The 26,489-nt window shown below is 38.2% G+C and overlaps 1 protein-coding gene and 1 long non-coding RNA gene across 2 annotated transcripts; one reads left to right on the top strand and one right to left on the bottom strand.

Moving 5' to 3' along the window:
* The first annotated feature begins 5,883 nt into the window (after positions 1-5,883).
* Positions 5,884-23,214, top strand: LOC106948745 (MORN repeat-containing protein 4-like). Its single transcript, XM_015034587.1, has 5 exons — positions 5,884-6,228; positions 8,649-8,723; positions 16,855-16,969; positions 19,695-19,804; positions 22,703-23,214. Exons 2-5 carry the CDS (start codon positions 8,657-8,659, stop codon positions 22,846-22,848), a joined length of 438 nt encoding a protein of 145 aa, XP_014890073.1. The 5' UTR covers positions 5,884-6,228; positions 8,649-8,656; the 3' UTR covers positions 22,849-23,214.
* On the bottom strand, positions 23,010-26,489 carry LOC106948748 (uncharacterized). Its single transcript, XR_001425240.1, has 2 exons — positions 25,037-26,489; positions 23,010-24,953 (listed from the first exon to the last, which is right to left on the bottom strand). It is a non-coding gene; the product is annotated as an uncharacterized LOC106948748 (long non-coding RNA).

Below are 26,489 nucleotides of genomic sequence, written 5' to 3'. Positions count from 1 at the left end.
GTGAAATGAACATATAACAAATTTATTCTATGAACTTCTGACAACACGTCTGAAAATCCAAGCAAAAATTCAGTATTTATTTGGTCAAAATAACGAAAAAGATGCAAATAATGCAAAGAAAACAAGTTCATATTCACTTATAAACAACAATACTAATGTTTTAACTCAGGAAGAGTTCAGGAATCAGTGTTTGGTGGAATAACCAGGAGGTTTTCAACGCGGTTCAGGGCAGTGAGCTCTTCGGTTTTTCAAAGCTGTACATGTTTGTATATATGTGTGTGTGGAAAAATTTAAAATCATTTTGCATGGGAAAAAAAAAAGAAAAAAAATGTCCAACAGGAAATTACACTTTAGTGGCCCCTACCATAAAACAAATAATAAAAATAAAAGCACACGATAAGATTTTTCCATGTTTTCTAACAGAGGGAAATAAAAACAGCTCTGATAGATCTAGAAGCTTTAAATCCAACACGAAAACATATTAAATTGCTACCCATTATGCTTCAACATCAAATATGGTGACATTTAAACACATTAGGAGAGTCCATCAGTTGAAAGTTGAACAATTTTAAACTCCAGCTGACTGATTAGTGCAAAATAATGGTTTTGATTTTCCTTGCACTTGTGACATTTTGCAGCACATAGAATGAAGGTCATAGATTCCCAAAAACACTTTCGCTTTCAAACACCCATTCGCACGTCATCTCAGAAATATCTTTTTAAAAAAATATGTCCACAAATAAGCAGCGAATGTACGGCGCATCATCATCATCACCCACGGGGGGTTCTGCTTCCCAAACCACAGATTAGGAGTAGAGAGACAGGAGAGCGAGATCACTGTTTGGATTATAATCTTACCAAAACATCAGGGAATGTCAGCGTAACTGGATTAAACAGAGCTAATTGAAATACATGATGCATGTGAGATCTTATGGGGAGGAACTGAGAGATGGAAGATGGCTGAGGATTACGGTGGCAAAACCTCCCAAAATAAAATCCCAAAGAAGCAAAGGACAGAGCGGGAAAAGGTCGGGAACCCATGAGCTCTTTTCTGGTTTCCTCTCTCGGATGGACAAAGACTGACACACACCTCTCCCTTTATTCAACCACTTATGTTTAATTTAATCTAACCCACAGAGTTTCATTCTGCATCCATCAACAAGTACTGGTCAAAAAATAAAAAAGAAAAGCGAACCCAGAAGGGATTTTTTATTTATTTATTTTTTTGGTAATCCACGCGTGCCTGAAGATCACTTCACCCCTAAAAATGATTTTCACTGACATTTCCCCCAATGCAGCAATGCGCGCTCCCAAAAGCCGATTTCCAGGGCAGAGGAGGAGGGGGAAGGGGAAGAGAGAGGGGGGCGTCCTCCGGTTTGGACACGGAGCGCGAGCGCGCCGCCCTCTCAACAAAACTCTGTGCGGGGGCGCGCGCGAGCGGGCACGGGTCGGCCGGCAGCGGACAACCCCATTGGCTGCAGCGCAGCTCCATCTGCACACGTGACCTGCACTGCTTAGCTACAATAAATAAACTGCTACGAGGAGGAAAACGAGTTCAAATTGCCTCTAATTGATGCAACTTTCACTGAAGCGACGGGACGGAATTAAAAAGGTCGCAAATGAGGCGGCGGCAGGTGAAACAACCCGGACCGGGTTCTGGGTGACACCGAAAACTTACAGCTGAATACATTTTTTTTTTTTCTCCTTTGGACAGGTCCGGTGGGAGGCGGAAAGCGCCACGCAAAAAGGAGAAAAAGCGCTTTAGAGACAGCCATTAGGTTTCCCCACTCCACATTACGATGCCGGTTTTGCGCTGTCCAGGCTCCAGCTGAGGCAGCCGGAGGAAAACACCGCCACCGCTACACACCACAGACACACACACGCGTCCACACTATTCCAAGCGGGCTTACCTACACAGTGAATGAGTTTGTGCCTCCAAGAGTCAAGTTCCTGCCGAAAGCCGCGCCTCTCTATCGTGCATTGCTGCCTTTTGCACAGACTCGCCATTTTCTATCGGCCCCTCCCGTGGGCGCGCACATACTGCTGGGTGCTTCTCTGCGCGCACGTCACCGGTGGATTTTATTCTAGGGCTGGGTGGAGAGATATGAGGAGGACGGGGCTGCAGCATCCCCCTTTCTATGCCGCTGTTTGTCCCACCCACCTAAACTGCCCCCTCCCCTCCGCGTCTCAGCATCTCTGCACGAGGATCGGCTGCCATTGGCTGCTTCCGTGGGATGTTTGTTTTAATGTACGGCCACGGAGTGAGTGTGCCACATGGGCGCCCGTGCGCAAATTTTCTCTTTCTGTTTTTTGGCAAGGCTTAAACGTGCTGAATGTGTGTCAAAGGGCGAGGGTGTGCCGTGCCGGAGGTTTAAAATAAAGTGTGCGCGTTGTTTAAATCAACAGATGGGTTACACTCTACCTGCGCATATGGGAGGGAAAAATGGGCGCGTGAGAAAATATGTCGCACCTTTCCGAACAAAAACTGGGCAGTAAAAGAGAAACCAAAAGGAATTAAAGACAAAAATTTAAATACTTTACTGGGAGGAAATATCATAGCTCCACCTGTAATTAGTTAATTTATAATGGTCTTAAATAGATTTAGTGTAAACATTTTTACAACAACTATATAACCCTTAAACATATACATTTATATAATTTTATACAATTTTAACTGTCTGCTTACTTGAGTGTAATTTTAAAACTTTGAACAATTTTGTGCTTTGTTGCCTGAAAAAGTTATAACTATCTACAGTAATATTATTATTTGTGTATATACTTCTTTTAAAAAAATATGACAATTGCTTCACAAGACAAAATTTCAACAGACATGTTTAAGTAGAAAAACCATGAAAAAGTACAACAAAATTATGTGAAGAAATAAGAAAAACATAATTATTGTATATACAATCTGTTAGATTAATTTCATACTCTGAACTCACCAGTTACACCTATTAAAACATAATCTGTGTTTTGCATATCCTGACATAAAAATGTTTACAAATGAGTCTAATAATAACGTAGTAATTATTATTAAAAATAATAACAGTAAATCATATTTATTTTGGACATTTCAGAAATAACATACAAAGAGCTTCAAAGTATTTAATAGAAAATAAAAAGCAGTGTAACTTTAAAAGCAGAGGCACAAGTAGATTAATTATTTAATTTCCCTTTGGGATCAATAAAGTGTCTTTGAATCAAATTTAACTGAATTAAAACAATCAATAAAATACAATTTAATACTTACATCTCAATTAAATGTTATTTTTCATTTCAGTGTTAATGTATCTGCAGTATATGTCTTTATGGAACATATATCTTTTAGTTTTACTTCTTTGTAGCATTTATTTTTATTCCACATCAGCATTAAAGCAGAAGTAAAATCAAATATATTATTTTAAGTCAAGTATTATGACTTGCTAGAGTTTTATCAATTTGCCTGGAGAGGAATTACACACAGAATCCGTGAAAATATTTTCTTAGCATCCTAAATATGATTAATGTTACAGGATAATAATGTAACAAACAAACAATTTATCGCTCCATTATGTTTTAAACGACCTGCAGCCAAACTGGACATTCAGCTCATATAGTTGCATGTATAAAACTTTAATTTCCAGTTTTAAAAATTAAAGTTAAAAATGTTTAATGTGTTCATATCTGAATTTGCAAAGTCTAAATAATTCAAATGGGATAATTATTAATTATTAACTATTGTATCTTTTAGCACAGCTTGTTTGTTCTTTGACCCACTTTTTGTAGAAACTAAGCATTTAAACAACATGTTAAGTGAAAACCCAATTAAATTTGGGTTTTCACTTAACATGATAAAAAAGGTATTTTATCATGAAAATACCTTAGATTGGGTTAAACAACATATGAAGGATTTGGTCTTTATGGACGTTTTAATCCACCAGGATGGGATTCCTGTGCAAAACCATCAGAACTGCTAGTTAATGGTTTGTTTCTGCATCTTCCTTTCAATAAAAACTGAAAATTAAAAAATAAAGGTCAATGAATATTGAACTTATTAATTTGGGGTCTGACCTTTCAGATCAGAACAAGAACTTCAGGTGGCACTGAAGTTTAAATTTCCATCTTGGATTTGGGAAATATCAATAAATACATATTCAATAGTCAATAATAGCGATTAAGGTTTCGGGTTATTAAAACCTCAACTGTACTGAATAATTATTTCAATCTGGTTCAAGCACTAGCAGGGTCGGGCTAGTTTTTCTTTTATTTGTTTTTTACATTGGAGCAAAAAACAACAAAAAAAACATAAAAACAAACAAAAGAAACATAATATTTCATTGTTTAATTAATTAAGCTGCAACAAACTGGCGACCTGTTCAGGGTGAACCTCGCCCAGAATGTTAGCTGGAGATGGGCACCAACAACCCTCCAGACCCCACGAGGAACAAGGGCGTTAGAAAATGAATGGATGGATGGATGGATGGATGGATGGATGGATGGATGGATGGATGGATGGATGGATGGATAAGCATGCCACAGACAAAGACCTAATTGTGGCTCCAGAGCTGATTGTTTCAGACCCCTGGAATAGCAGATTAAATCTTATCTTTATACTTTTAAAGCTAAAAGTTAAACAGCTTAATTTTTGTTAAACTAAAACTCTGAAGGTAGAGGATTAACCTGTCTGTCACTAGAGGACCCAAATTTGGGTCCTCTCGTGACAGGGGTGTCAAACTCCAGTCCTCAAGGGCCGCTGTCCTGCAACTTTTAGATGTGCCTCTGCTGCACCACACCTGAAAAGAATAATTAGGTCATTAGCAAGGCTCAGGAGAACCGATCTACACAGGGAGGAGGTAATTAAGCCATTTCATTCCACCGTTTTTTACCTGTGGCACATCTAAACACTGCAGGACAGCGGCCCTTGAGGACTGGAGTTTGACACCCCTGTCATTGTGAATGACAACCTGAGACCAACAGGTTAAACAGTTTCTGTGCCAGTACATATCATCATAACAAATACATTTTGTACTATTTTTTCAGTCAAAGGGCCATAAAAGAGGCCAAGACCAGGGACACAGGACCCCACAGGCCCCCCATCTAGAACCGCCTATGTGTTCAAGTTGAAAATTTCATAAAATGATTTAAACCTACATAACCGAAAGCCACTGGGTTAAAACAAAACATCAGCACACATTTGACACAAGGCTGATTTATTAAACCCAAATATCAATGTAAGCTAAATTAGCTTCTTTAACTGAGTATTTTTAAAGTGTAATACATATTTATGGACTTTAGGACTCCTTGTTTCATCAGCTGTGTAGTAAGTTATAAAACTACAGTACTCCATTATCATGTTGGTATTCTATAATTACATTCACCCTTTTCAGATGCCAGAACATAAAGTCTATTTCAGCGAATATGTTTCCACCAACACCGTTTATAACTCGCACAACGAAGACATTTCTGATTTTATTTCACTAAATTAATCACTTATTTGCTTTTCTGTGTTCCCACACAAAAGCTGACATGCATGCTAAAAGCAGGAGGATGTAAAATATCAGGAGAACAATGGACCTAAAAAGCATGAGTCTGTGAAACTGGAATTAGGCTGTGACCCAGTGTGAGGGGATTTATGGGGTTTCCCCCAGAGTAAAGAAATTAGGCCATCTGTGTTTTGTTTCATTTGGGTCACCTTGATAGTTTCACTAATTTAAAGCCTTCCTGGTGCCCAATCCATACTGCTTTCTATAGCCACCTCAGCGCAGCTGTTTTAGCGCATTTGGTAACCCATAAATCAAGTTCCATAAAACTAGCGAAAACGCGGCCTAATCACCAAATTGAAACCAGAAATGACACCGAATCATTAAAGGGAATCTTGCTTCCGTTTTATAACCAAACAGAGATGGTGGGAGGCACATAAAGAAAGACAAAAAGGCAAGGGCAAACGTTTTCAGGAAGAAGCACTTTGGTTAATTAAGTCATTGAACCCGCTGCCCTCAGCAAAGATGTCCGCTGCGGACGGCTTGGTAACCTGCAGGCGGAGCCAATGAGCGCGAAGCTTGAGTTGAGGTGGGGTAGAAGCAGCCAATCAGAACGGGGATCTTTGGAAGACCACTGAGGCAATTCTTAGGAAGAAAACATGAAAGAGGGGGGGAAACGGCTTAATAGTCGCGGAGTGGAGCAGATGAAGTGCCGCGTTGTTTTCAGAGATGTAGAGAGAAAGAACTGAATGTCTCTTTAATTAACCAGGTAAAGCGTTTCCTTTATTTCTCCAGGTGTGCTCGCGCTGCGTGTGTGTGTGGCTGCCAGCGTCATGCCGGCAAGATGTGAGGGATTAGGGCGCCGTTACTGTGGCAACATTAGATGGAGGGATACACAGCACTCCTCCCCTCTGTTCTGACACCGGGCCTGATCCAAAAACCGGGCCTGGCCGTTTACTTCACCACTGAGCTCATTTAAGGCGTGTATGCCGCCTAATTGGAGATGATGAAACAACAAAAACTACAATAAACGCACATTTTAATCAGATAGAAATCTCTCTTTGCGTTGCGACGAAGCAGATGGAAATAAATGAGTAAAAATGTCAATACAGGAATGAAGAAAAGCTGAATTTCTCAAAGCAACCATACCTAATTAATACACAATGTTCTGCAACAAATTGTAGTCAACAATATGTGAAAACAAATAATTAAATCAATATGACATCAAAAAGGGGGATGTTGTTTATTTTATGTATTTTCCAGCTCTGGTAAAACTGAAGTCTCCACTGCACTGAACCCCATTGAAAACCTGCTGGTTTTTCCACAAAATACTGATTTCCAAACTCTTCCTGAGCTAAAACATTAATATTGTTGTTTCTAATATGAATTTGTTTTCTTTGCATTATTTGAGGTCTGAAAGCACTGCATCTTTTTCATTATTTTTGACCAAATAAATACTAAAGGTTTGCTTGGAATTTCACAGACATGTCAGTAGTTCATAGAATAAACAACAATGTTCATTTGACTCAAACATAAACCTATAAAAAGTAAAATCAGAGAAACTGATCATTTAATTTTCTCTTAATTTTTTTCCAAAGCTTTATGTTGCCTTAGACTGTTATGAAAATGCAGTTTATATCAAAGTAACTTGAATAAATTTGACTTTGCATTGTGTCTGACCCTTTGAAATAGGCTACTGTCTCTTTAAGAAGCTCCTGTCCGTATTTGGCAGTTAAAAATTGGACAGTTACTCTGGTTGGGCCCAAACTCCCTTCGAGCTTCAACTAATGTGTGAAGCTGTATGTCACACAGCTTGATTTGCAGAAATTCTGAATTTGATCAAAGTGAAAATAATTCTGTCTTGTTATGTTGGCATTTTGCAAATAGAAATCATTTGGGAGAACTAACTTAACTGAAAGAATTAAAGTTTAGGCTGATTTTATGTCAGAAAAATGGTTATATGTGCATGTAAACCTGTTTCCCTGTAAACCAGAGGTGGCCATTTATTTGCAAGTAGCTCCATTTAAATAAATATTTGTCTGTATGGTGGTGAAGTTTGTAGCCCGAGTACAAATCCCAGCCTGATTCTTTCTGCAAGGAGTTAGCATGTTCTCCCTGCACATGCTCAGATTCTCTCCAGTTACTCTGGCTTCCTCATACAGTCCAAAAACATGGTTAGATTCATTCAAATTGCACTTAGGGAATTCAAATTACCTGAGTGCAATTTAAATGTCCTACCATGCATGGTTGTCTGTCAGTGTGCCTCTTATTTGGTAAAACTGTCACCATGTCATAATAGTTTGTTATGAGACAGATAATCTGTGAAAAACTCAATCCCCTCCACCTCCTCCTACTGGCGTCTGAAGAAATGCACCATTCAAGATCAAAAACAACCAATCAGATCCAGGAGGAGTGTCTTAGCGATGTCAATCATGCTCACGTACGCCAATGTGCTAATAAGAGATTAGCACTCATTAGCATGATGGCAAAGAAATAACTTTACTGGAAAACTGTTTATCTGCCGCCATTGGTAGCCATGCTAACTAACCTTAGCATTTACGACAAGCTACACTATCTGGAAGAAGTGGAATAGCATAGAGCAAAGTGGAGGTTGTGAGTAGCACATACACAAGCATGATTAGCAGCACTAAGACCCTCCTCCTTGCTCTGATTGGTTCTTTCTGACCAAGCAGTGTATTTTTGTAGCTAATACTGGGTGAAGACAGGGGTTTATTTCCCACAGATTCTCTGTCTCATACTGTACTGTGACAACCTGGTAACAGTTTTAACAAATATGTAAAAAACATATTTAAATAAAAGTTACATGCCACATTTAAGAAGATGTTAGTGATTATGTTTGCATAAGCTTCTATTCTTTCTGTAAATTAAGATGACAGCTTGGTGCTGTTTAATATTATTACGTGATCATTTGTTTAGAATAGAGTAGAATAAATAATTATATTGGTGCTCCCATCCAGTTTTGGACAATTGTAATGCTGAATTATACAGTTATAGTAATAATCTGAGTTTTGTTGCTCTGAAGGCACTTAGCCATATCAAAGTAACTAGCAACAACCCTTAATGTGTTGACAGAGAACCCTGCTTTGCGTGTGCAACTGTGAGGAAGTCAAAGATTGACGTCAGTGGCTCCTAATGATTTTTATTGTGTGTTAACCGTCTGTGTGCCAGAGGGACCCATGACCCTGACACGAGGATCCTTCACCTATTCCAACGGAGAGGAGTACCATGGAGAGTGGAAAGAAGGCAAGGTCCACCTGCTCCATCCCCACCCATCCTCCATCACCGCTTTCATTTCACATAATATTTGACTAAGACATTAATGCCTCATTTGGCTCCAAGCTAAGTGAATACCATATAATGAACTTTAATAGTTGTAATCTGCTGCAGCATTTGTGGAGCTATGCTAGCTTGACTTTGACAACTTTAACACGTAGATGTGATGTGGAATTTGACATTTCAGTTCAGTTACAAAATAAACACCAACTCTGACAGATCATCGGTGGAGCAGGGGTTTAAATTGACTAATCTGTCACAGCAGTGTTAGCTTAACGAATAGCAGCAGTAGCTATCACTTATTAATAATCACAAAAATAAACATCAAGCCTAAAAACATAATACATTTAGTCTAAATGACTAAATTTAGTCATTTAGACTAAATGTTCTCTAATCTAACACAAATATTATATTTTGCAATTAATAATTGCAAAATCAAGCCAAAAACATAAAACTAATGAACTGGTTGTTCTGTTCTTTGTGTGGGAAATATTTTTAGTGTTTTTGGTGTTGAATCCTGATATAGTGGTGGTGTTGTCATTTGCGAGTGATTTAGAGTTATTCTTCAATGGTTTTTCTGCGTTAATTTCCTGTTTGCTGTGGCACACTGCGCTGAATTAATCATACCTACATCTCCAGGTTTCATTTAGTTAACGGTGTCGTTCTACCGCTGCAGCGCGGCTTTCGTGGCATGTGAAAGAATCGTCTTTTTGCCCTCCAGCGCAGAGCTCAAGCGCAAAATTTCCAGTTATAAACAACAACATGCCAGGAATTCATAGACAACTACATTAAAATCTATTTATTTCAGACATCTAAACATCAGTGGGTCTGATGTGCTCAACTTGTCAAGTTTATTTATGTAGCACATTCAGCACCAAGGCAGTTCAAAGTGCTTTACACCATAAAAACATCACACACTCATCAATTATGAAACAAGGAGTAAACATTACAGTTTGTCAAATATCCTCCTCAAAATAATCAAGCAAACATCAAATATGCTGGTCAATATTTAACTCGCTGCTAATCAAACAACTCTGAACAGGTGGGGTTTTAGCTTTGATTTAAAGGAACTCAGGGTTTCGGATGTTTTGCAGTTTTCTGGAAGTTTGTTCCAGATTTGTGGTGAATACAACTTATGATGATCCTCCATAATCTCCAAATACCCTAAACTGAAGTGTATGTTGAAACAAAATGAGGAAAGGACTCAAAGAATCATGTATAGATGAACAGTTCATCAGGATTTACCTTTTTTGGGTTTGAATGTGGGTCACAGGGACTTTTCTGTTGTGATGGGGTTTTTTTTATATTTATTTATTTTTTTTTTACTTTTTTTTTTCCATCAATTTATTGTATTGTGTAACCTGTTTTTAAAAGTGCCAAATAAATAAATTTGACATTGTCATTTTAGGATATTTCATCATAAAAGCTGATTTCTTTAGTGATTATATTGAAAAAGGAGTTTCTTTAAGTGCATCTTAAGAGATATCTTAGATCTTGGGTTTATAAGATCAGATGTCATTTGAGGAAAGCAAACACTTACCATTATTCTGATTTCATAAACAGAATGAAAGTTTTGCAAATCTCAAACTGTGTTCTAAAAGTCTAAAATTATTGTACAATTCAGTCCAGGTTTGCAGTTTATTTTTGTTGATTAATGAAAAGCAATAGAATAGAAATATCTTCCATTGTCCCTGAGTGTGGAAATTCAGCTGCAAAGTGACACATAAATGGAAGCATACAGATTCACACAAAGGTAAAATAAAATAGCAACAAATACGAAAAAGACTACAGAGTGAGAGCAAACTTACAATGTAATAAAAAATATGTTATATTGCACTATTTCAATGAAACACAATCAAAAACTAGCCTTAGCATTCCCTGTTACTACACCCTTTTCCAGCACCAATAATGCCATCGTGGTTATCATGAATGTATTCCTCAAATATATATTCATTCAAATGATATTAGAATTAATTAGTCCATTCAGTTTCACAGCTATCTGGCTCTGAAATTCAATATTAGATTCACTTACCCATACAGCTAGTATAACTAGAAAAACAACATCTAGATAAGTGAGTCTTCAGTTATCAAGAATCTTTCAATTGACCCTTTGCACGTGACGTCACGCTCTCCATAACTCCGCCCACTCCGCCATGACTGGCGTCTAAACAGCCAATGCACTTCTTTAAAGTTAGTCTAAAAACAGACATATGTAACCTAATATCGCTTTTATGTAGTTGATTTCACTTTAAAAATGGTCGGCCGGACAAACACACAAGGATGTAATTTTATTTTATGACTTTTAATGAGGAAACATGGTGGCGGAGGATAGCAGCCGTTAATCATAACGACCGTCAGCCCTCGGTGTAATCGTGGATTTGCAGCGAACACTTTGTACAAGGTAAGAAAATTAACGTTCACATAACTTCTAAGTAAGTATGATTAGAAAGATATCAAATACTACATTATGGAAAAGGCACTGTCTAACCATTAGTAACCATGGAGACAGTGTTAGTGTTACGTCATGTAGCCTAGCATGTATGGAAAAAACTGGTTAGCGTCTCGTCTTTTGTACGTTTTTAATGCTGCTCTAGTTTAATGGGAAACGCTATTTATGACATAGTGATATAAATCATGCGGTGTGAATTCAGACAGAGTTGGTGATTTGATCAACACGTCAGGAGGGAGGAGATATGGGTCGATTTCTAAGCTAGCTATTTCCAACTTCTGTAAATACCGCCGACCATGAGCCCCAACCAGGTGCATTACATTCAGACAAATTAGCTTGACTCAAACAAATAGAAACCATGAATAAACTGGCAAAATTAACTTTGAAAAACAATTTCAGTCGGCCTGTTGAATTGCTGGTGTCGTCGGAGACGCCGCATCGCACTACCTGAATCATATTTGCTCTTTGACTGATGGCTATTCCAGGCGCCATCTGTCATTGATGATGAATGATAAAGTGACGTAGTTGCAAAGGATCACTAGCTGAAACATTGTCCATATTCTATATTGAATAATACATAAATTATACCCAATGAGAACTCCTTGGTTTAAGTTGAAGTTCTTCAGATCTATTCAATTATGTTATTTGTCACTCTGCTGCCATAAGGTTTTGAAGTAGACAGTTGTTTACCTTAATAGCCGTTTCTGGCTCATGGCTAATTTAGATACATATGTTTTAAGTCCCACCTGCCGCACCATAGCTTTTTTAATTACAGTAGTACTGAGCTGATGACCTGAATTTCTGTCTGGAGGATATCGGTTAGAATAAGTGGTTAACAGAGGATACCAGTAAACACGATAAAACAAAGTTAACTGAGGCAGCTTTTAATTAAAGTGGAGTTTCATGTTAGACTGGAGAGTTAGGATGAAGATGTGTGTATATTAGCCGAGTCCCTGCAGAAAAAGCTACTTTTAAATAAATCTGCACTCGCACACAGACAGATTGTGTTTTACAGCAACCAGCAGCAACAGCCAGAGTAAAAAAAGAAAAGGTGACAAACTGAAGTCAGTAACTAATCTGCACGGAGAGACCATCTGGTGCCACCAAGCCTTCAGAGACGCCGCATCGCACTACCTGAACTCATATTTGCACTTTGACTAAAACACAGAGAAAACCTTTGAGGTAAGGTTAAACAAAGAACAAAAGTTTGGCACCTCAGCAGCTCGAACACTGGAGGGAGAAACATATGCTCTGCACACAATTAACTAAAACTGCTAAACTGGTTTGGCGGCGATTCATCGAAATGCTTCATTGCTTTTGTTTTCACATCAGCACAATTGAGATTTGTTTTGTTTTGTGGCACGGAGGCATGTTGGGTTCACAAATCACTACCGGTTTGAAGCAGCGTGGCTTTCTTTTGCCGTCATGCATCTTGCAGTTCATTCCTTTAACTTTAAATTACAATAAATATGTACATATTTAACACTTAATTTAAACATCAAGCACACAGGAAGGTCTCGTTACTGAAACTCTGCAGTGATAAATGGTCTTTGTTTGAAAGTGTGCAGAAGTCAGACCTTTTTCTTGAGATTTGTTTGTCCATCTCCTATGCACATATTTTATTAAAAATGTGCAATATGTCTTTTTAATTTATTCATGTAAGATCTTTGCATATTAATGAATGTTAGTAATAATTGGGTAACTATTTTGTTGTCAGTTCAACATTTAACAGCCAACTCTTTGATTTGCCGTAGTTTTGTAGGATTCGGTGAATGTGTTTAGTGATGTGGAAGCGTTGCGTAGGCCGATAGACTGGAGGTAAGAGTTTCTGTACAGACGTGAGTCCATGTGACCTTTCATTCACTCTTTTCACACTGCGACCTCAAACGTCTTCGGGATTCTAAGAGATGCACCAACAGAAAGAGGTGTAAGGCTGTGGAGTGAATGGAAAATGGTGCCGTTTAAGCAGATTGATTGGGGTTGTTGATTATTACATATTAAGGATGTTCTGTACATTGTTTTTGTATTTTTCTTTAGTTCTGCTCTGTGTTTTCAAATTTCAGATTTAAGTCCCAAATGTAATGTCCCAAGTGTGATTATAAAAAGACATAAAAACTAAAATAACTTTTCGATGCTATTGAACAGTTCTGTAAGTGTTCAATACACTTAGAGTAATATGTAGCAGAGTAATATACATTACTGAGTGCATTTGGTGACCTAATACTAAGATTTCCCAACCAACAGAGAGAAAATGTCAGCACAGATTCAATATATGATCTATAAAATAGAGTAATTGTTTTCTTATCAACCTGAAACTTTGCGAGTTTTCTTAAGTCTATGGCCTTTCTGTTTTTTGCAGGTACTCTGAATGGTGGGTAAATTTTAACTTATTCAAAATAGTCACAAGATATCTGTAATTTACTACCATCTTATTCTGGCATAAGTCCTTAGGGTAACAGATTATTTGAAGGGGTGTGCATTAGACTGACATGAATATAATAAACATGACATAACACCTGCCATGAACACGAAGGAGTCTTTATGAATGTTTATGACTGTTGTCGGTAAATAATGACACTTTTAAAGCACAGTTGCATTAAAAGTCCATCAAAAACGTCACATTTCCATTAAAAGCGTCATCATTTACCAAATGACAGGTCATGACAACAGTCAGACATTCATGAAGACTCCTTCATGTTCATGACAGGCGTTATGTCATGTTTTTGACACCGTCACGTCTTACGCACAACCCTTCACATAAAGTGTCACCATCCTTAGTTTCTGGTTCAGTTTAATTTGTTTGTGTATTTTTCAGCTTCCTCTTTGTTTATTGGTCGACTTCCATCCGTTTTCCTGCTCAGGTTCTTCCCAGGCTGCATTGATTTTTCCTGATTAATCATGCATCCACCTTCCCAGCAGTTATAAGTCTGTCGGTTTCCTCGCTGCGTTTCCAGATTCTCTGATCTCCTTTGTACGTTTTCTCCTCACCGTTGTTGCTCAAGCTGATTTGAATATCAGAGACCCAAACATAAAGCCTTGTGGAACCTGACGTGCGTTTGTTGTTTGCTCAGCTTTATAATTACCAAATAATACAAGGTTGTCCTGGTCTGCCAAAACATCTAGACAACTGTTTAGATTCAGTTTCCATTAGTTATTAAAACAACGGTTTCAAAGTGATTTATGATTACACTGTAAACTTAATTTCAGTATCTTTCACCTCCTAAATGTCACAAAAACACCAAAATCTTAGTTCTTGGAAATCCAAACCACCCGAAAAATGTTTATAGGGCACTTTACCTTTAATATTTATGTTCTGTATAATAGTTCTTGTTGATCTGCGATATTTGATTATGTACAGCTCCAGATATCTTTAGACAAGGTGAACAGCCTGTGTGTGGGATCTTTCTGTATTTTTTTAACTACTCAAACTCTCAGTTCATATGGGAAGGAAAAATGTGATGTCAGTTCTGTGTTCTCATCTCCTAAAACATTACACAAGAGTAGAATAATTATATAAATCATAAGTATGCTCCTTTGTGCATCTCCAAATATTTACACACCTTCATTTTCTGCTGGGACTCCATTTTGCAGCACCTCATTTGCTTTTCCCTGAGAAGCTATTATTTTCTGCCACATCCAAAATATGTGTGATGACACATCCTTTTCTTTTTGAGCGTGAAATGTTGAATTAACACTGCGAACAGTAATATGTTATTGTGTGCGAGCTTGTGTGTGTGTTCTTTTGCACGGTGTTCGTCAGGAACACAGACCGTCTCTGTCTTTGCATGCAAAGTCACTGTTTGCACACAAACATGTAGGTGTGTGTCAGACAGAGGTCTTCCATGTTGTATGAATAATTCAGTCAAGTGCTGGCTCAAGACGAGCCCGGGGGCTATCAGGTTACAGGAAGTAGGACCGGTACATCCACAGCAGCCAAGGCACAGCCAGTAGTCATTTACTACTGTTCTTTGCCTGTGCGGTCATTTAACATCTATGCATTACCGTTATTGATTGACATAAAAGCCGGACAAATTCAGCTAAACCATAATTAGCCAGAGACCATGACCCAACATGAGCTAAGAGAGAGGCGTTATAAAGAAGCTGGGAGACAGATTAAGTTTGCTCCAAGGGGACCGAACCGATGACGAGGAAATGACTGTCCCTAGCTTCAACAGTCTGTAAATAATGTGTGCTTTGAGCGAAAAATAAACTGTTGCATTCATTGTGATCCGTAAACTGCTGCCACTTGATTTTATTATATTCAATAACCCCATTTGTATTTGACGCATCTGTTGTCACTCTTTGTGGAAGACACTACTGATGGTGTTGCCAGATGATTGCACTCTCGTTGACACTTCATAGATTGTTGGATTTCAGCAGCCAGTCCATGAAATGCCTGCCAGAGGCTGCTGCTCACTTGTCAGGGCTCATGCATGATGGAGAGTTGGACTTGAAATGCTGTTGGCCCTCTTCCTTAGCCATCCTGATCTCTGCACCAGCTTCTATGGACACAGGGAGTTTCAGGAAGGAAGGACTTTGAAAATGGAGGGCAAAGCTGCCAAATCGCTTTGCCAAATCTCTTGTGAAAACCCTGCTCAGATTAGGCAGAGAGCAGCTCTTTAAGCAGCCCTGACAGATGGACTGCCTAATTTACTTTGCCATTAGCTGGGAGCAATGGACAATGCTCACTGGCCTCTACCCGTCTTCACCCTTTGCCAAGGACCCTCCTCCAGTAAATCCTGAACTGCTCTTAGCTCTCCCCAACCCCACCCTCCTAGAGCTTGCATGCTCTTCTCAGTTTCATGGGACTTTGTGAGCTCCCTCTAAATCCTATTCCTCTAGGAAGATACCAGGTCGTCCTCAGCACAGTAACGGACCCGCTCGTCTGTGATTGTGTTGTAGACAGTAGCGCCTGAGCTGTACGGCTGTACGCACCCTGAGATTTTTATTTTTATTTCCTAACCCTCTATAATATAAACAGAATTCTGGAGAAAAAAAAAGATTGTGTCAAAACATCTTGTCACACGTATGTCCTAAACCTAAATGTTATCTTTTGCTTATTTGCCGGCTTGGTGATCTTTTTGTAAACTAAAAATGAACAAGCGCAGTTTCAAGTGTAGTTTTATGAGTGTTGTTTGGACCCCACCTCAGATTTTTACTGTGCGCGGTTCTGGCCGGTTACTGGTTTTGAGTTTGTGTGTGTATGTGTGCGTACGTGTGTGTGTGTGGGGGGGGTTCACAAACTAAAGAGCTGATGGGTCACCTGGTTGACCGGCCGTGACATCTGCCGTGCTCTTCCTGAACGTCGCTCTAAAAGTGCTGGAGGGTTAAACAGGAGGGAAACCAGATACAAAAAAAACATGAACTTATTGCCAAAAAATGGCTGGGTGTTTATTTTTAGTGCTTAGGGTTTTTTAAGTCTTTTTTTTTTTTTTTTTATAGAAGCAACGAACCCCAAAGGGAAAAAAAAAAACATGCAACATGAAATTTTTACATAATAGGTCTCCGTCAGTGATTTCTTTTTTTGAAAAACAATATATTTATAGTTAGTTTTGGTCCTGCTAGGTTAATAAATAGATTTACTCATTCTTACCATACTGGCTCCTCATTTCCTTTTATAAATGTTGCTTCTTATTGTGCAACTTGCCGCAGGTCTGCGTCACGGCCTGGGTCAGCTGATCTTCAGCGACGGGACGTGCTTCACTGGACAGTTTGAGAACGGCCTGTTCAACGGCTGCGGCGTTCTGGTGTTTCCTGATGGATCCAGGTTCGTGCCTCAACGCGTGTCCTTCATGAATTACAGTACTTTATTTGTTCTGATTAGAAAATCATTAGGATTGTGCTAGATTAATAGAGTGCTTCCTCTGCTTATTGTGCAAGTTATCTGCAAGTTTTTCCATTTAGGTTTTCGCTAACAATGCCAGATTAGAAAGACGCCAGGAAAGATTTCAGAGAAGCAGCGGCTGCTGATCTGGTAGTGGAGGTTCACGGTTTCACTGAATGAAGGATCGCCACGATGCAAAAATGTTAACCTCTGATATTAAGAAAAACACTCAATACACAACCTTTTTCAATGGTTCTTTCTAAGAAAGAGCAGAAGGCTATAATCAATATGTCAATAAGTTGCATTGTCTTAATTCAGCACTTAGGAAAAATTTATATTTGAAAATATCTCCTTGTTTTGTGAAAACATGCTTGCATGCTTGTTATTTATTTATATTTAGTTAGTTGAGGTCTGACAAAAAAGGGTTATTCTATTCCAAAATATATTTTTTGCAGTAACATGGAGCAGATCAATAGAAATAAACTTAGCAGAAATCTTCATCAGTTTCTTTGGTCTTTTTGATAATTTTGCATCATATTTTTTTATCATCCGCAGCAGAGTAGCTTCCTGTGGGTTCTGACTTGTTTCCACTCCATCCGTTTTAGTTTGGGGCCACAACTTTTTAATATTTACTCGTTTTATAAGTAGCTACATGAGCTGCTGAGTCCGTTTGTCACATCGCTGTTTAGTAGCCAATGTAGCTGGTGCTTACTGTGCTAGCTTTAGCCAACACCATTAGCAGGAGCTAATAAAAAAATCCAAACAAAGTGGAAGATAATGATGCTTAAAGTGATAATGAGCATCTTAAAGTTTTTGAAAAACACTATCCTAATAATTTTGAGAAAATGTTTTCTCCTTCTGGGTTGGCAAAAATCAGGAATTACTGTTCTGTCTGGACTGTAGCGTCACCTTCCCAGGATGCATTGCAACATAAACACGGTAATATGTTTTTCCAAAATCAAAATAAATGTTTCTCAAATAAAATATTGTCAGACCTAACTATGGATATCTTTAATAACTTTTGATCAAAGTTTTGAAGTTCATAAGTCAACACTAAAGTAAAAACAAACATGAAAAAGCCTAGATGTCTTTGTTTGGTTGTGTCAAATGAAAGATCATTTCTGCAAAAAAACAACAATAATACACAAAGGAATTCCTGCAAGTCTTTAATTATTAAAGCTGCATTGTTAGGAAGTCCAAGCCTAAATTCCTCCTCATGTGAACAAGTTGTTACAGAAGATAACTTCACTTTATTGGTTCTTAATGCTCCAGATGCATCATTCCAATCGTAACTATGTTTATAAAATGCATCTAATATTCATCTTGTTGAGGTAAACTGAACTGGTGCACCTTCTACATCTTTTTAAAGGTTTCATCTGCACTTTCTACATTTAAACAGACAGAAAAAAGTGGAGAAGAGAAAAATACTGTGCAGAACAGATGTTTTAAAAGACCTGCTTTTATCCTCAGTAAAGCGTTTTCATCGCCTGACCTTTCGACTCTTTTTCAAATTGTCCTTTTCTGTTACATTAGCCGCCCAGCATTCCAAGGTAGACACATAATCTCCGTTCATTCTTCTGAGAAGATTTCTAAAATTAATTGGCTTTATTTGACAGAGATATATAAAAATCTTCAATCTACTCAGCTGCTTTTGTTAACGGTTCCCTTATGTTTGCTTGTTTAAGTGTGACACAGCTCAACATAAATACGTTGAGGACAGCCTTGTGCTCAATGTTGTGCTCCAGCTTGGACAAAACATTTCATTTATTTTTCAAGGGCTTTGAAAATCACCAAAACATGTTTTCCAGTCTCAACTTCACTTTTCAGTATCAACACTTTTTAAAACTCCATGATAAGTTTGGACTTTTAAATTGCTCCCAAAGTTTAGAAAGTTTCCAGTAAAGTTGGTAGTGCAGCAGATAAAATATGTTATAATATACCAGAGGTGCTCAAAGTGCGGCTCGGGGGCCATTTATGGCTCGTGGACTGATTTTTATTTATGTTTTGGTCCCCAGCTGTCAATCAAGAAAGATACAGGTGGTTGTTTTTAATTTGTGTAAAATTATCAATAAACATTAAGCACAACAAAAGATGTTCAGCTTTTAAACTAAGAGTCACTTTGATTGATAGCCTATTTGCTGAACACAAATCAGCTTTTGACTGTGTTGAAACGTTTTGAAAGAGCCTGCTCATATAATTTTATAATTATATGTTCTTATGACTGAGTAATTTGTAGATTATTTTTAATTAACATATTTGAATGTGCATGCTTGTTTATTTATATTCAGTCACATTGAATTACTACATCACTCTTAGATATGTAAATTTAATAAACTTTATATCTAATGGCTACATTTATATTTTTAATATTTAACACCTTACACAGAGCAGCTCGTCAACTAATAAGACATTTCTAATTGGGGACAAATTTGTTTAGTCACAGCCAAAACTATTTTTCTTTTTTTGTTTGGCTCTACGATGAATAAATTCATTTCCTACAAAGAACAATAAAACTAGGTGACTTTTATTTGTGTGATTTTAGTTTAATTTTCCTTTTTTGTCACATGATTTTGGCCCATGTTTGGAAAAGGTTTGGACGCCCCTGGTGTTCAGTTTGCACAGCTGCAGGGGAAGCGTTGCCGTGTTTGACTCTGTGCTTTTCCTCCAGGTATGAAGGTGAATTTGTGCAGGGGAAGTTCCAGGGAGCCGGCGTTTTCACTCGCTTCGATGGCATGAAGTTTGAGGGCGAATTTAAAGGCGGATGTGTGGACGGCCACGGTAAGCACATCCAATTACCCAGAACCCTCTGGGTGCCACAAGTTTATCACAATATTTGGTGGCATTCTTGTGATAATAAAAATTATGGTTAAAAAAAAAAAAAAACATTTTTTTAGTTGACTGTATTTTTGTGACTCCACAGCAAATCCTGCTTTTTAAAAACATTCCCATCCAAAACAGGTTCTTCAGGAGACCACAAGTGTGATTTATACCACTAAACTGCATTTAATCATAGCTTTAAATTTACTGATGTGTTGATGCATGAACTCAAGAGTAGCACTACTTCAACATGTTTTTACTGAAGTAAAAAGTAGCCGTTCAAGAAATTACTCAAGAGTAAAAAAGTATTTGGTAAAAAGTCTAGTCAAGTACTGAATAACTGATCAAATTACCAATTATTTCATATTTAAAAATTACATCAGACGGAGCAAAATATAAAGTTAAGTGAACATTTTGGTATTAAGGACAAAAATGACAATAATTCATAAAACAAAAAAACAAAATCAGGCATAATAAATTTTCCAAATCAGTTTCTTTAAATAAAAAAATAAAACTTAAGAAACTTTGGGAAACTGCAGGTGTGTGTCTGAGTTTTTCCATTCAGTGAGTAGAAAATCCAGGAGTTTTACTCAAGTAAGATACACGTCATAATAACATTACTGAGGTAAAAGTAAAACTTACTATCTAGTAAAAGTACTCCTAAAAGTATACATTTTTTAAAAAGTTACTCAAATAAATGTAATTGACTAAATGTAACTAGTTACTACCCAAGTATGTGAACCATTTCTCTGATATCTTTGTTTGCAGGTAACATACAATTTAAAAATGGATGCAAAGTTTTAAAAAAGAAATTGAGCAACCTTGATTTGTTTCCAATGCACAACCTGAATCCATCCACAAACAAGTTGTTATTTTGATTGTGAATTTACATAAATAAGCAGGCATTTTGTGTGTTTTCAACATTGAGATGTGCTAATTATCTGGTCTGAAACTCCTGGGCTCAAAGTCACTGGAGGTAATCAACACGTTTTTATTTGAATGCTGCTGCTGCTGGCGAAGGCGGATCGACGTGTCACTGTGACAACAGACATATCTGTGCTTGTAAAAATAGAGACGGAGCATCAACATTCCCTCCGTTTTCTGACAGGTGAGAACCAGACAACAGAGTGAGCCTGACAAACGGTTTGAAACCAGCAGCTTCACGTCTTCTACCTGTTGTCAATTTTTAGTCAGTCTGAAATATCACAACGGAGCAAAACTGTTACGTTAAGGAAGAATGCAGAGCCTGTCGGTCAAAAATACAAATCCTGCTTTTGAGTTTATTGAACGAAGAATAAACAAAGTTGCAGACAAAAGAAATAAATTTAAAACAACGGCAAACAGAAGAACAGTAGCAAAGTATATTTCCACTATATTTATTAGTACATTTCTTTTTCTGTCAGATTATACAACTTTGTTAGTCCAAGTAATTGAATAAGAGAATCCAACTCTTCTTCTGTGGCTGATCTGTTCCTTCTTGGGTTTTTGAGGTTGTTTTCACTGAACTGCTGTGTTTAAGTAATTAATATGCTTTCATAACTTACCAGGTTTCAGGAAACTTGATTTGAAATGCTAATAGTCTAAAACAGTGGTCCCCAAACTTTTTCCTGTGAGGGCCACATAACTTTTNCCTTCTCTGGTGGGGGGCCGGAGATTGTTGGGGGGCCGGGGGGGCGTTTCTCGATTGATATTTACCCAGAAAGCACATGGGCAAAAACCATGAGTGAAACGGTCACTGGGACTAACTAGTATATATTCCATTGAGGGAATGTAACTATGATATATTGATTTCTCATATGTTAACATAAAGGCTCGTTTTGAAGTATAAGCTGCTACTCGAAGAATTCAACCTGGAATGCGGCGTTCATAACAGACACGTGTGTTCATCTGCTCTACCGCTAGCAAACAACCGTACTGATTAAATAACATAAAAGCAGTTCCCTAAAAGTCCAACAGATGGCAGCAATGTGCCATGCAAAAACAAAACACCCACAGTTTACACACTTCTTGCTAAAGAGCCCCCTGGTGGTTGAAGAAAAATCCACATATAAACCGGAAAATACAATAAATGAAAAAAAATCTGAATGCTCTCTGGTATTGTTCAGGGGGCCGGACCAAATGTGGAGGCGGGCCGGATCCGGCCCGCGGGCCGTAGTTTGGGGACCCCTGGTCTAAAGAGACTGATTTTTATACCAAAATGTGGTTTTGATTTATTTTATCTAAACTCGCCTTTCAGCGTCAGACCGCTGTGGGTTTTCTGTGACTGATTTTGCTTACTGGTATTTATTTTATATTGGACTGAACAGTTCCTGAGTAGGATTGTTTTATTAACGGTAAAATATTGATGTAAATATTGAAACTGTTCATTTCATTTTCCCTTTGGCCTTTTGGGAATTAGGAGTGACAAGAGAGTGAGTGGGAAACTGATTTTCAGATTTGTAACTATAACATCAGAGTTCTGACTTTTCTCCCCCGTAATTCTAACTTTAATCTCAGAATTCTGACGTTTTTCCTCAATTTTCTTTTTTCTCAGAATTCTGACTTCTTTCTCAGATTTGAAACTATAATCTCAGAATTTTGAGTTTTCCTCAAAATTCTAATTTTGATCTTATAATTCTGACTTTTTTCTCAGATTTCTGACTTCTGAGGACAAAAGAATAATTCTGAAAAAAATAATTATTTTTTTTCCCTACTGGCCCTAATGGTCTTCCGTAAATCACAGCAGCCGGCCGTGTAGAAAACAACATTCCTGCGTCGGTCAGCCATGTTCTCGATTGAGTAAAACTCTACTGGTCAGAGTGAGAAAGTGTGACTCGACTGAGACTCGGTTTGTGACCCGTTTGGTTTTCTCTCCTGCAGGCCTGCTGACCTTTGCGGACGGCGGACGAGGCGGCAGCCATGAGGGCCTGTTTGAGACCAACCAGCTGAAAAGAAGAGAGAGCAGCCATGCAGCCGTTCAGAGAGCGCAGGCAGCGTCGGCCAAAGCCAGAGCTCTGGCCTTGTGACGTGGACCGGACCACCCACACCGACCCCTGGTACCGGGGTCGTCCTCCTCCCGTCAGTCTGACCTCCTCAATACGTCTCTAATGCTCCTTTGTTTCATCGTGTCCCGCTTCTGCAAACGAGTCTGGGACATAATGTCCAACTTTATCTTCTGGTTCATTTGAACTGCCGGGTCGGTGACCCGCAGAGTTCTCTGGAATAATCAGGATGGTAAAATCTGCTCACACAGCCGCCGACTCAGGACCAGTACCGCCGAACACACGCTGTTCGACACACTGCTAAGTGCTAAATCGGATCCAGTGTTTGATTAAAAAAAACTCTGGATGTGACATTAAATACGGGCATTTTTCAGGTAATCCTGACAACAAGCAGGTTCACACTGGGCTTTATTTAAGAGTTCAACAATTTATGATTAGAAATAGTTTAGCTTATAAAATGTTCAAACAATTAGCTATTTTTTTCTATTCAAGTGCTTTCAATACAAAATATCACAAGTTAAGGTTCGTTGTGTTGAATTATAAACAAGGCAGAAGCTGTGGCTCTCACATGGCTTAATCTGTAAATTATAATGTCCCATCATTCCCTAAGATCTTTAGGGTCTGACTATAATTATTATCAGCTACTTTAATCTGTTTAGAGAGAACAGCAGAGGTTAAATAATATTTCCATATGTAACGTTTTCCTCATCTGTGAGTGTAGTCACTGACATTAGAAACCCAGAAGGATTGGTGTAATTTAGATAGTTTCTTATAAATGCAAACTAATGTTCAATATTTAAGTTGCAATGAGTTTGCATATCTAAAACTCATGTTAAGTCCAGTTTTCTGGGTTAAGTCTATAATCACTTATATTCTCATCCACATGGATTCAAATTAATTTACATGAACATAACATTCAGTTTTTAATAAGGAAATGTTGATAAAATTCGACTGTGATGACTGAATGTTTTTATGCTGACTCAAAGATTGAATCCTGAAAACTGATTCAAAAGCTGCTTTAAGGTCATGAAAACTTAAACATCCAGGATTTTATAACAGATTTTGACTTTTGACCCAGAAATTTTAACTTTGGTGTGCTTGCCAAATTAAAAACTGAAATCACTGCAGAGTCATCTTCAGTGAAATCAATCAGTTTTATTGGTATAATGTGACCCTTTTATGTTTGTCTCAGGTTCAGTTTGTTGACTTCATAACAGACACATTCAGGTTCTCTATTTATTCTGAGAGAAAATCAAGTTGGCGTTTAGCATCAGTTCAGCGGCTTCTGCCCATATACATTAAACACAATGTAAAAACCCTAAACTACAGAGCAATGGCTCCCAGTTAGCAGCAGCTAACATTTGTGAAATCAAATACAGCTAAAATGGACAACATAAATAATAACAGTTAAAAACATATCAAAATTACTCATGAAATTCTGTATGTTATTAAATTGTTTAAATAAAATATAATACTTGTAAAGAAAACAGAACTGATTCTAATACAAACCACAGTTACCAACGGCAACAGAAAAAGGGGAGGAGCTACCCAGGTACTCGTCGCTATGGTAACCACCAACTGCCAAGAGCAGTGTAGCAGAACTTAACACCAATAAATGTCTGTCTGAAGAAACAACTTGACTAAACAAAATAAATTAAAATAAACCAACATTTTGACAAACTTCACATCCATAATATAGTTGAATAAAACCCTGTTACACAGCACATTTCAGCCACCAGGCAGGTCAGAGTACTTTACATCATAAAAATACAAAGTCATAGAAGACAGTCAATGACTGAGACATTGCATTTTGTCAGGGACTGTCGTTACATATCAGAATAGTGACTAGCGTTTCATTTAGTCAGATTAAGTCTGAATCCAGCTCATTGTAGTCCAGTTAATTCAGATTAATTCCCAGTCCAGTTTAAAATCAAACCCACATTTTCCATTGAATGTTTAGTGATACAAATTAAAATCTAAAATGTTTCAGTGAGTGTGACGGCTCCTCTTACCCGTCCCGCCATGCACACAGCGGAGGCCAGTCGGTTGGATTTTAGGCGATTTACTGCAATTGGTGGTTGACAAACACAAATGGCGCAGTTAGCCTCCCCACTGGTCAACTTAACGATCTGCATAATGTAACAGAGATTCAAGTCACCCTTTGAACAAACCTCCAACACCACTGAGAAGAGAACCGGAGTTGTTGACTTACCACAGCAGAGCGCTGAACCGACTGCGAGGAGTTCTCGGTTTCTCATAGAATTTATAGGCAACCAGTAGGGGGCGCCAAAACCACCAATTACAGGACAATTATGAAACATATTTTAGCAGGAATTTCATTTGTATCTCCAACACCCATTGCATGAGGAAAAACTCTCATTTAAACTACTTTTACCAACATAGCTGAACAAGTACATTCCTCATAACAGTGAATTCTACAAAACTCTACAAATAAAGTAACCTGAATATAGCGCAGCTGTTCATTAAAGCATAATTGGGGCCACTTTTCCCCTCAACTTGAACCAAACTGAAGCCCAGTGTGAACTCAGGCAAACATGTCGATTATCAAATCACCATTCGAGTCTCTGCCTTCCCTTTAAAAAGCAGATTTCTTTTAATGCCTGGCCTTCTCTGGTCTCTGAGTGGAAAACCAGTTTAGGTTAGATTTTCTTATCACTCGGTGCCATTTCAGCCCAGCAGGAGCGGCCTGCTCAGTGCCAAGTGAATTTGGGAGAGTGGAGGATGGGGTTGGCTCTTGGACAATGGAAGCTGCCACGTTGTGCAGGCTTTCAGTAATGAGTGCAATTTCTGTGTTGGAGGTGCAATTTGATAATAGTGTGCAATTTCTGTCTGAGAGCAAGTTTTTCCTCCCACCAGCCTTTAAATTCGGAGGATGATGAGCCGACTGTTTCAGCGTTGAAGAGAGCGGTTCATCTGTGGGTCAGTGGAAGGGTTTATTCTGCAAAATTAGGAGTGGTTTCATGTAAACTGTGTTTGGTAAAGAGCATCCTTTTGCCTTGATGTCAATGTTAATTAAACCAGAGGAAACTGTGGTATTTAAAATGAAATGTTTCACCCAGTCAGTTCTTACGTGGATCCAACCTGCTTTGTTATGTTTTTCTACTCAGTTTTATATACCTGTAGGGAGGTTTTTAAAAGTCTTTGTGTTGGAATGTTTAATGTATGTGCACAGTGTAGTTCTAATCCATCACAAAAATAACCCTCACTTTATACATTTAAAGCTGCAGTGTACAACTTCTATGAAAAATGTTTTATAAACATTTGTTGAAACTTCCACCATGTTGTGACGGTTTGCTACAAGACAGAAAATCTGTGAAAAAATGTATCTCCTCCACCTGAGCTAACACTGCTTTCTGAAGAGATGCACCACCTCTGACCAAGACCAGCCAATCAGAGCCAGGAGGAGGGGCTTGGCGCTGTCAATCATATTTGTGTACTTGCTAAGTGTGCTAATGGCTGAGAAACAACTTACTGCTACAGGAAAACATTTATCCACCGTCATCTGCGGCTATGCTAACTAGATACATGAAGGAGGGATTAGCTGCACCACACAGGATGATTGACAACGCTAAGACCCACCTCCTGGCTCTGACTGGTTGTTTCTAGTTGGCACTGGGAGAAGGCAGAGAAGCTTGATTTTTTAT

The sequence above is a fragment of the Poecilia latipinna genome, unplaced genomic scaffold, assembly GCF_001443285.1.
Source record: "Poecilia latipinna isolate Pla-1442-1.1 unplaced genomic scaffold, P_latipinna-1.0 Scaffold305, whole genome shotgun sequence".
Taxonomy (NCBI): domain Eukaryota; kingdom Metazoa; phylum Chordata; class Actinopteri; order Cyprinodontiformes; family Poeciliidae; genus Poecilia; species Poecilia latipinna.
This window is presented reverse-complemented; position numbering and strand designations above follow the sequence as displayed.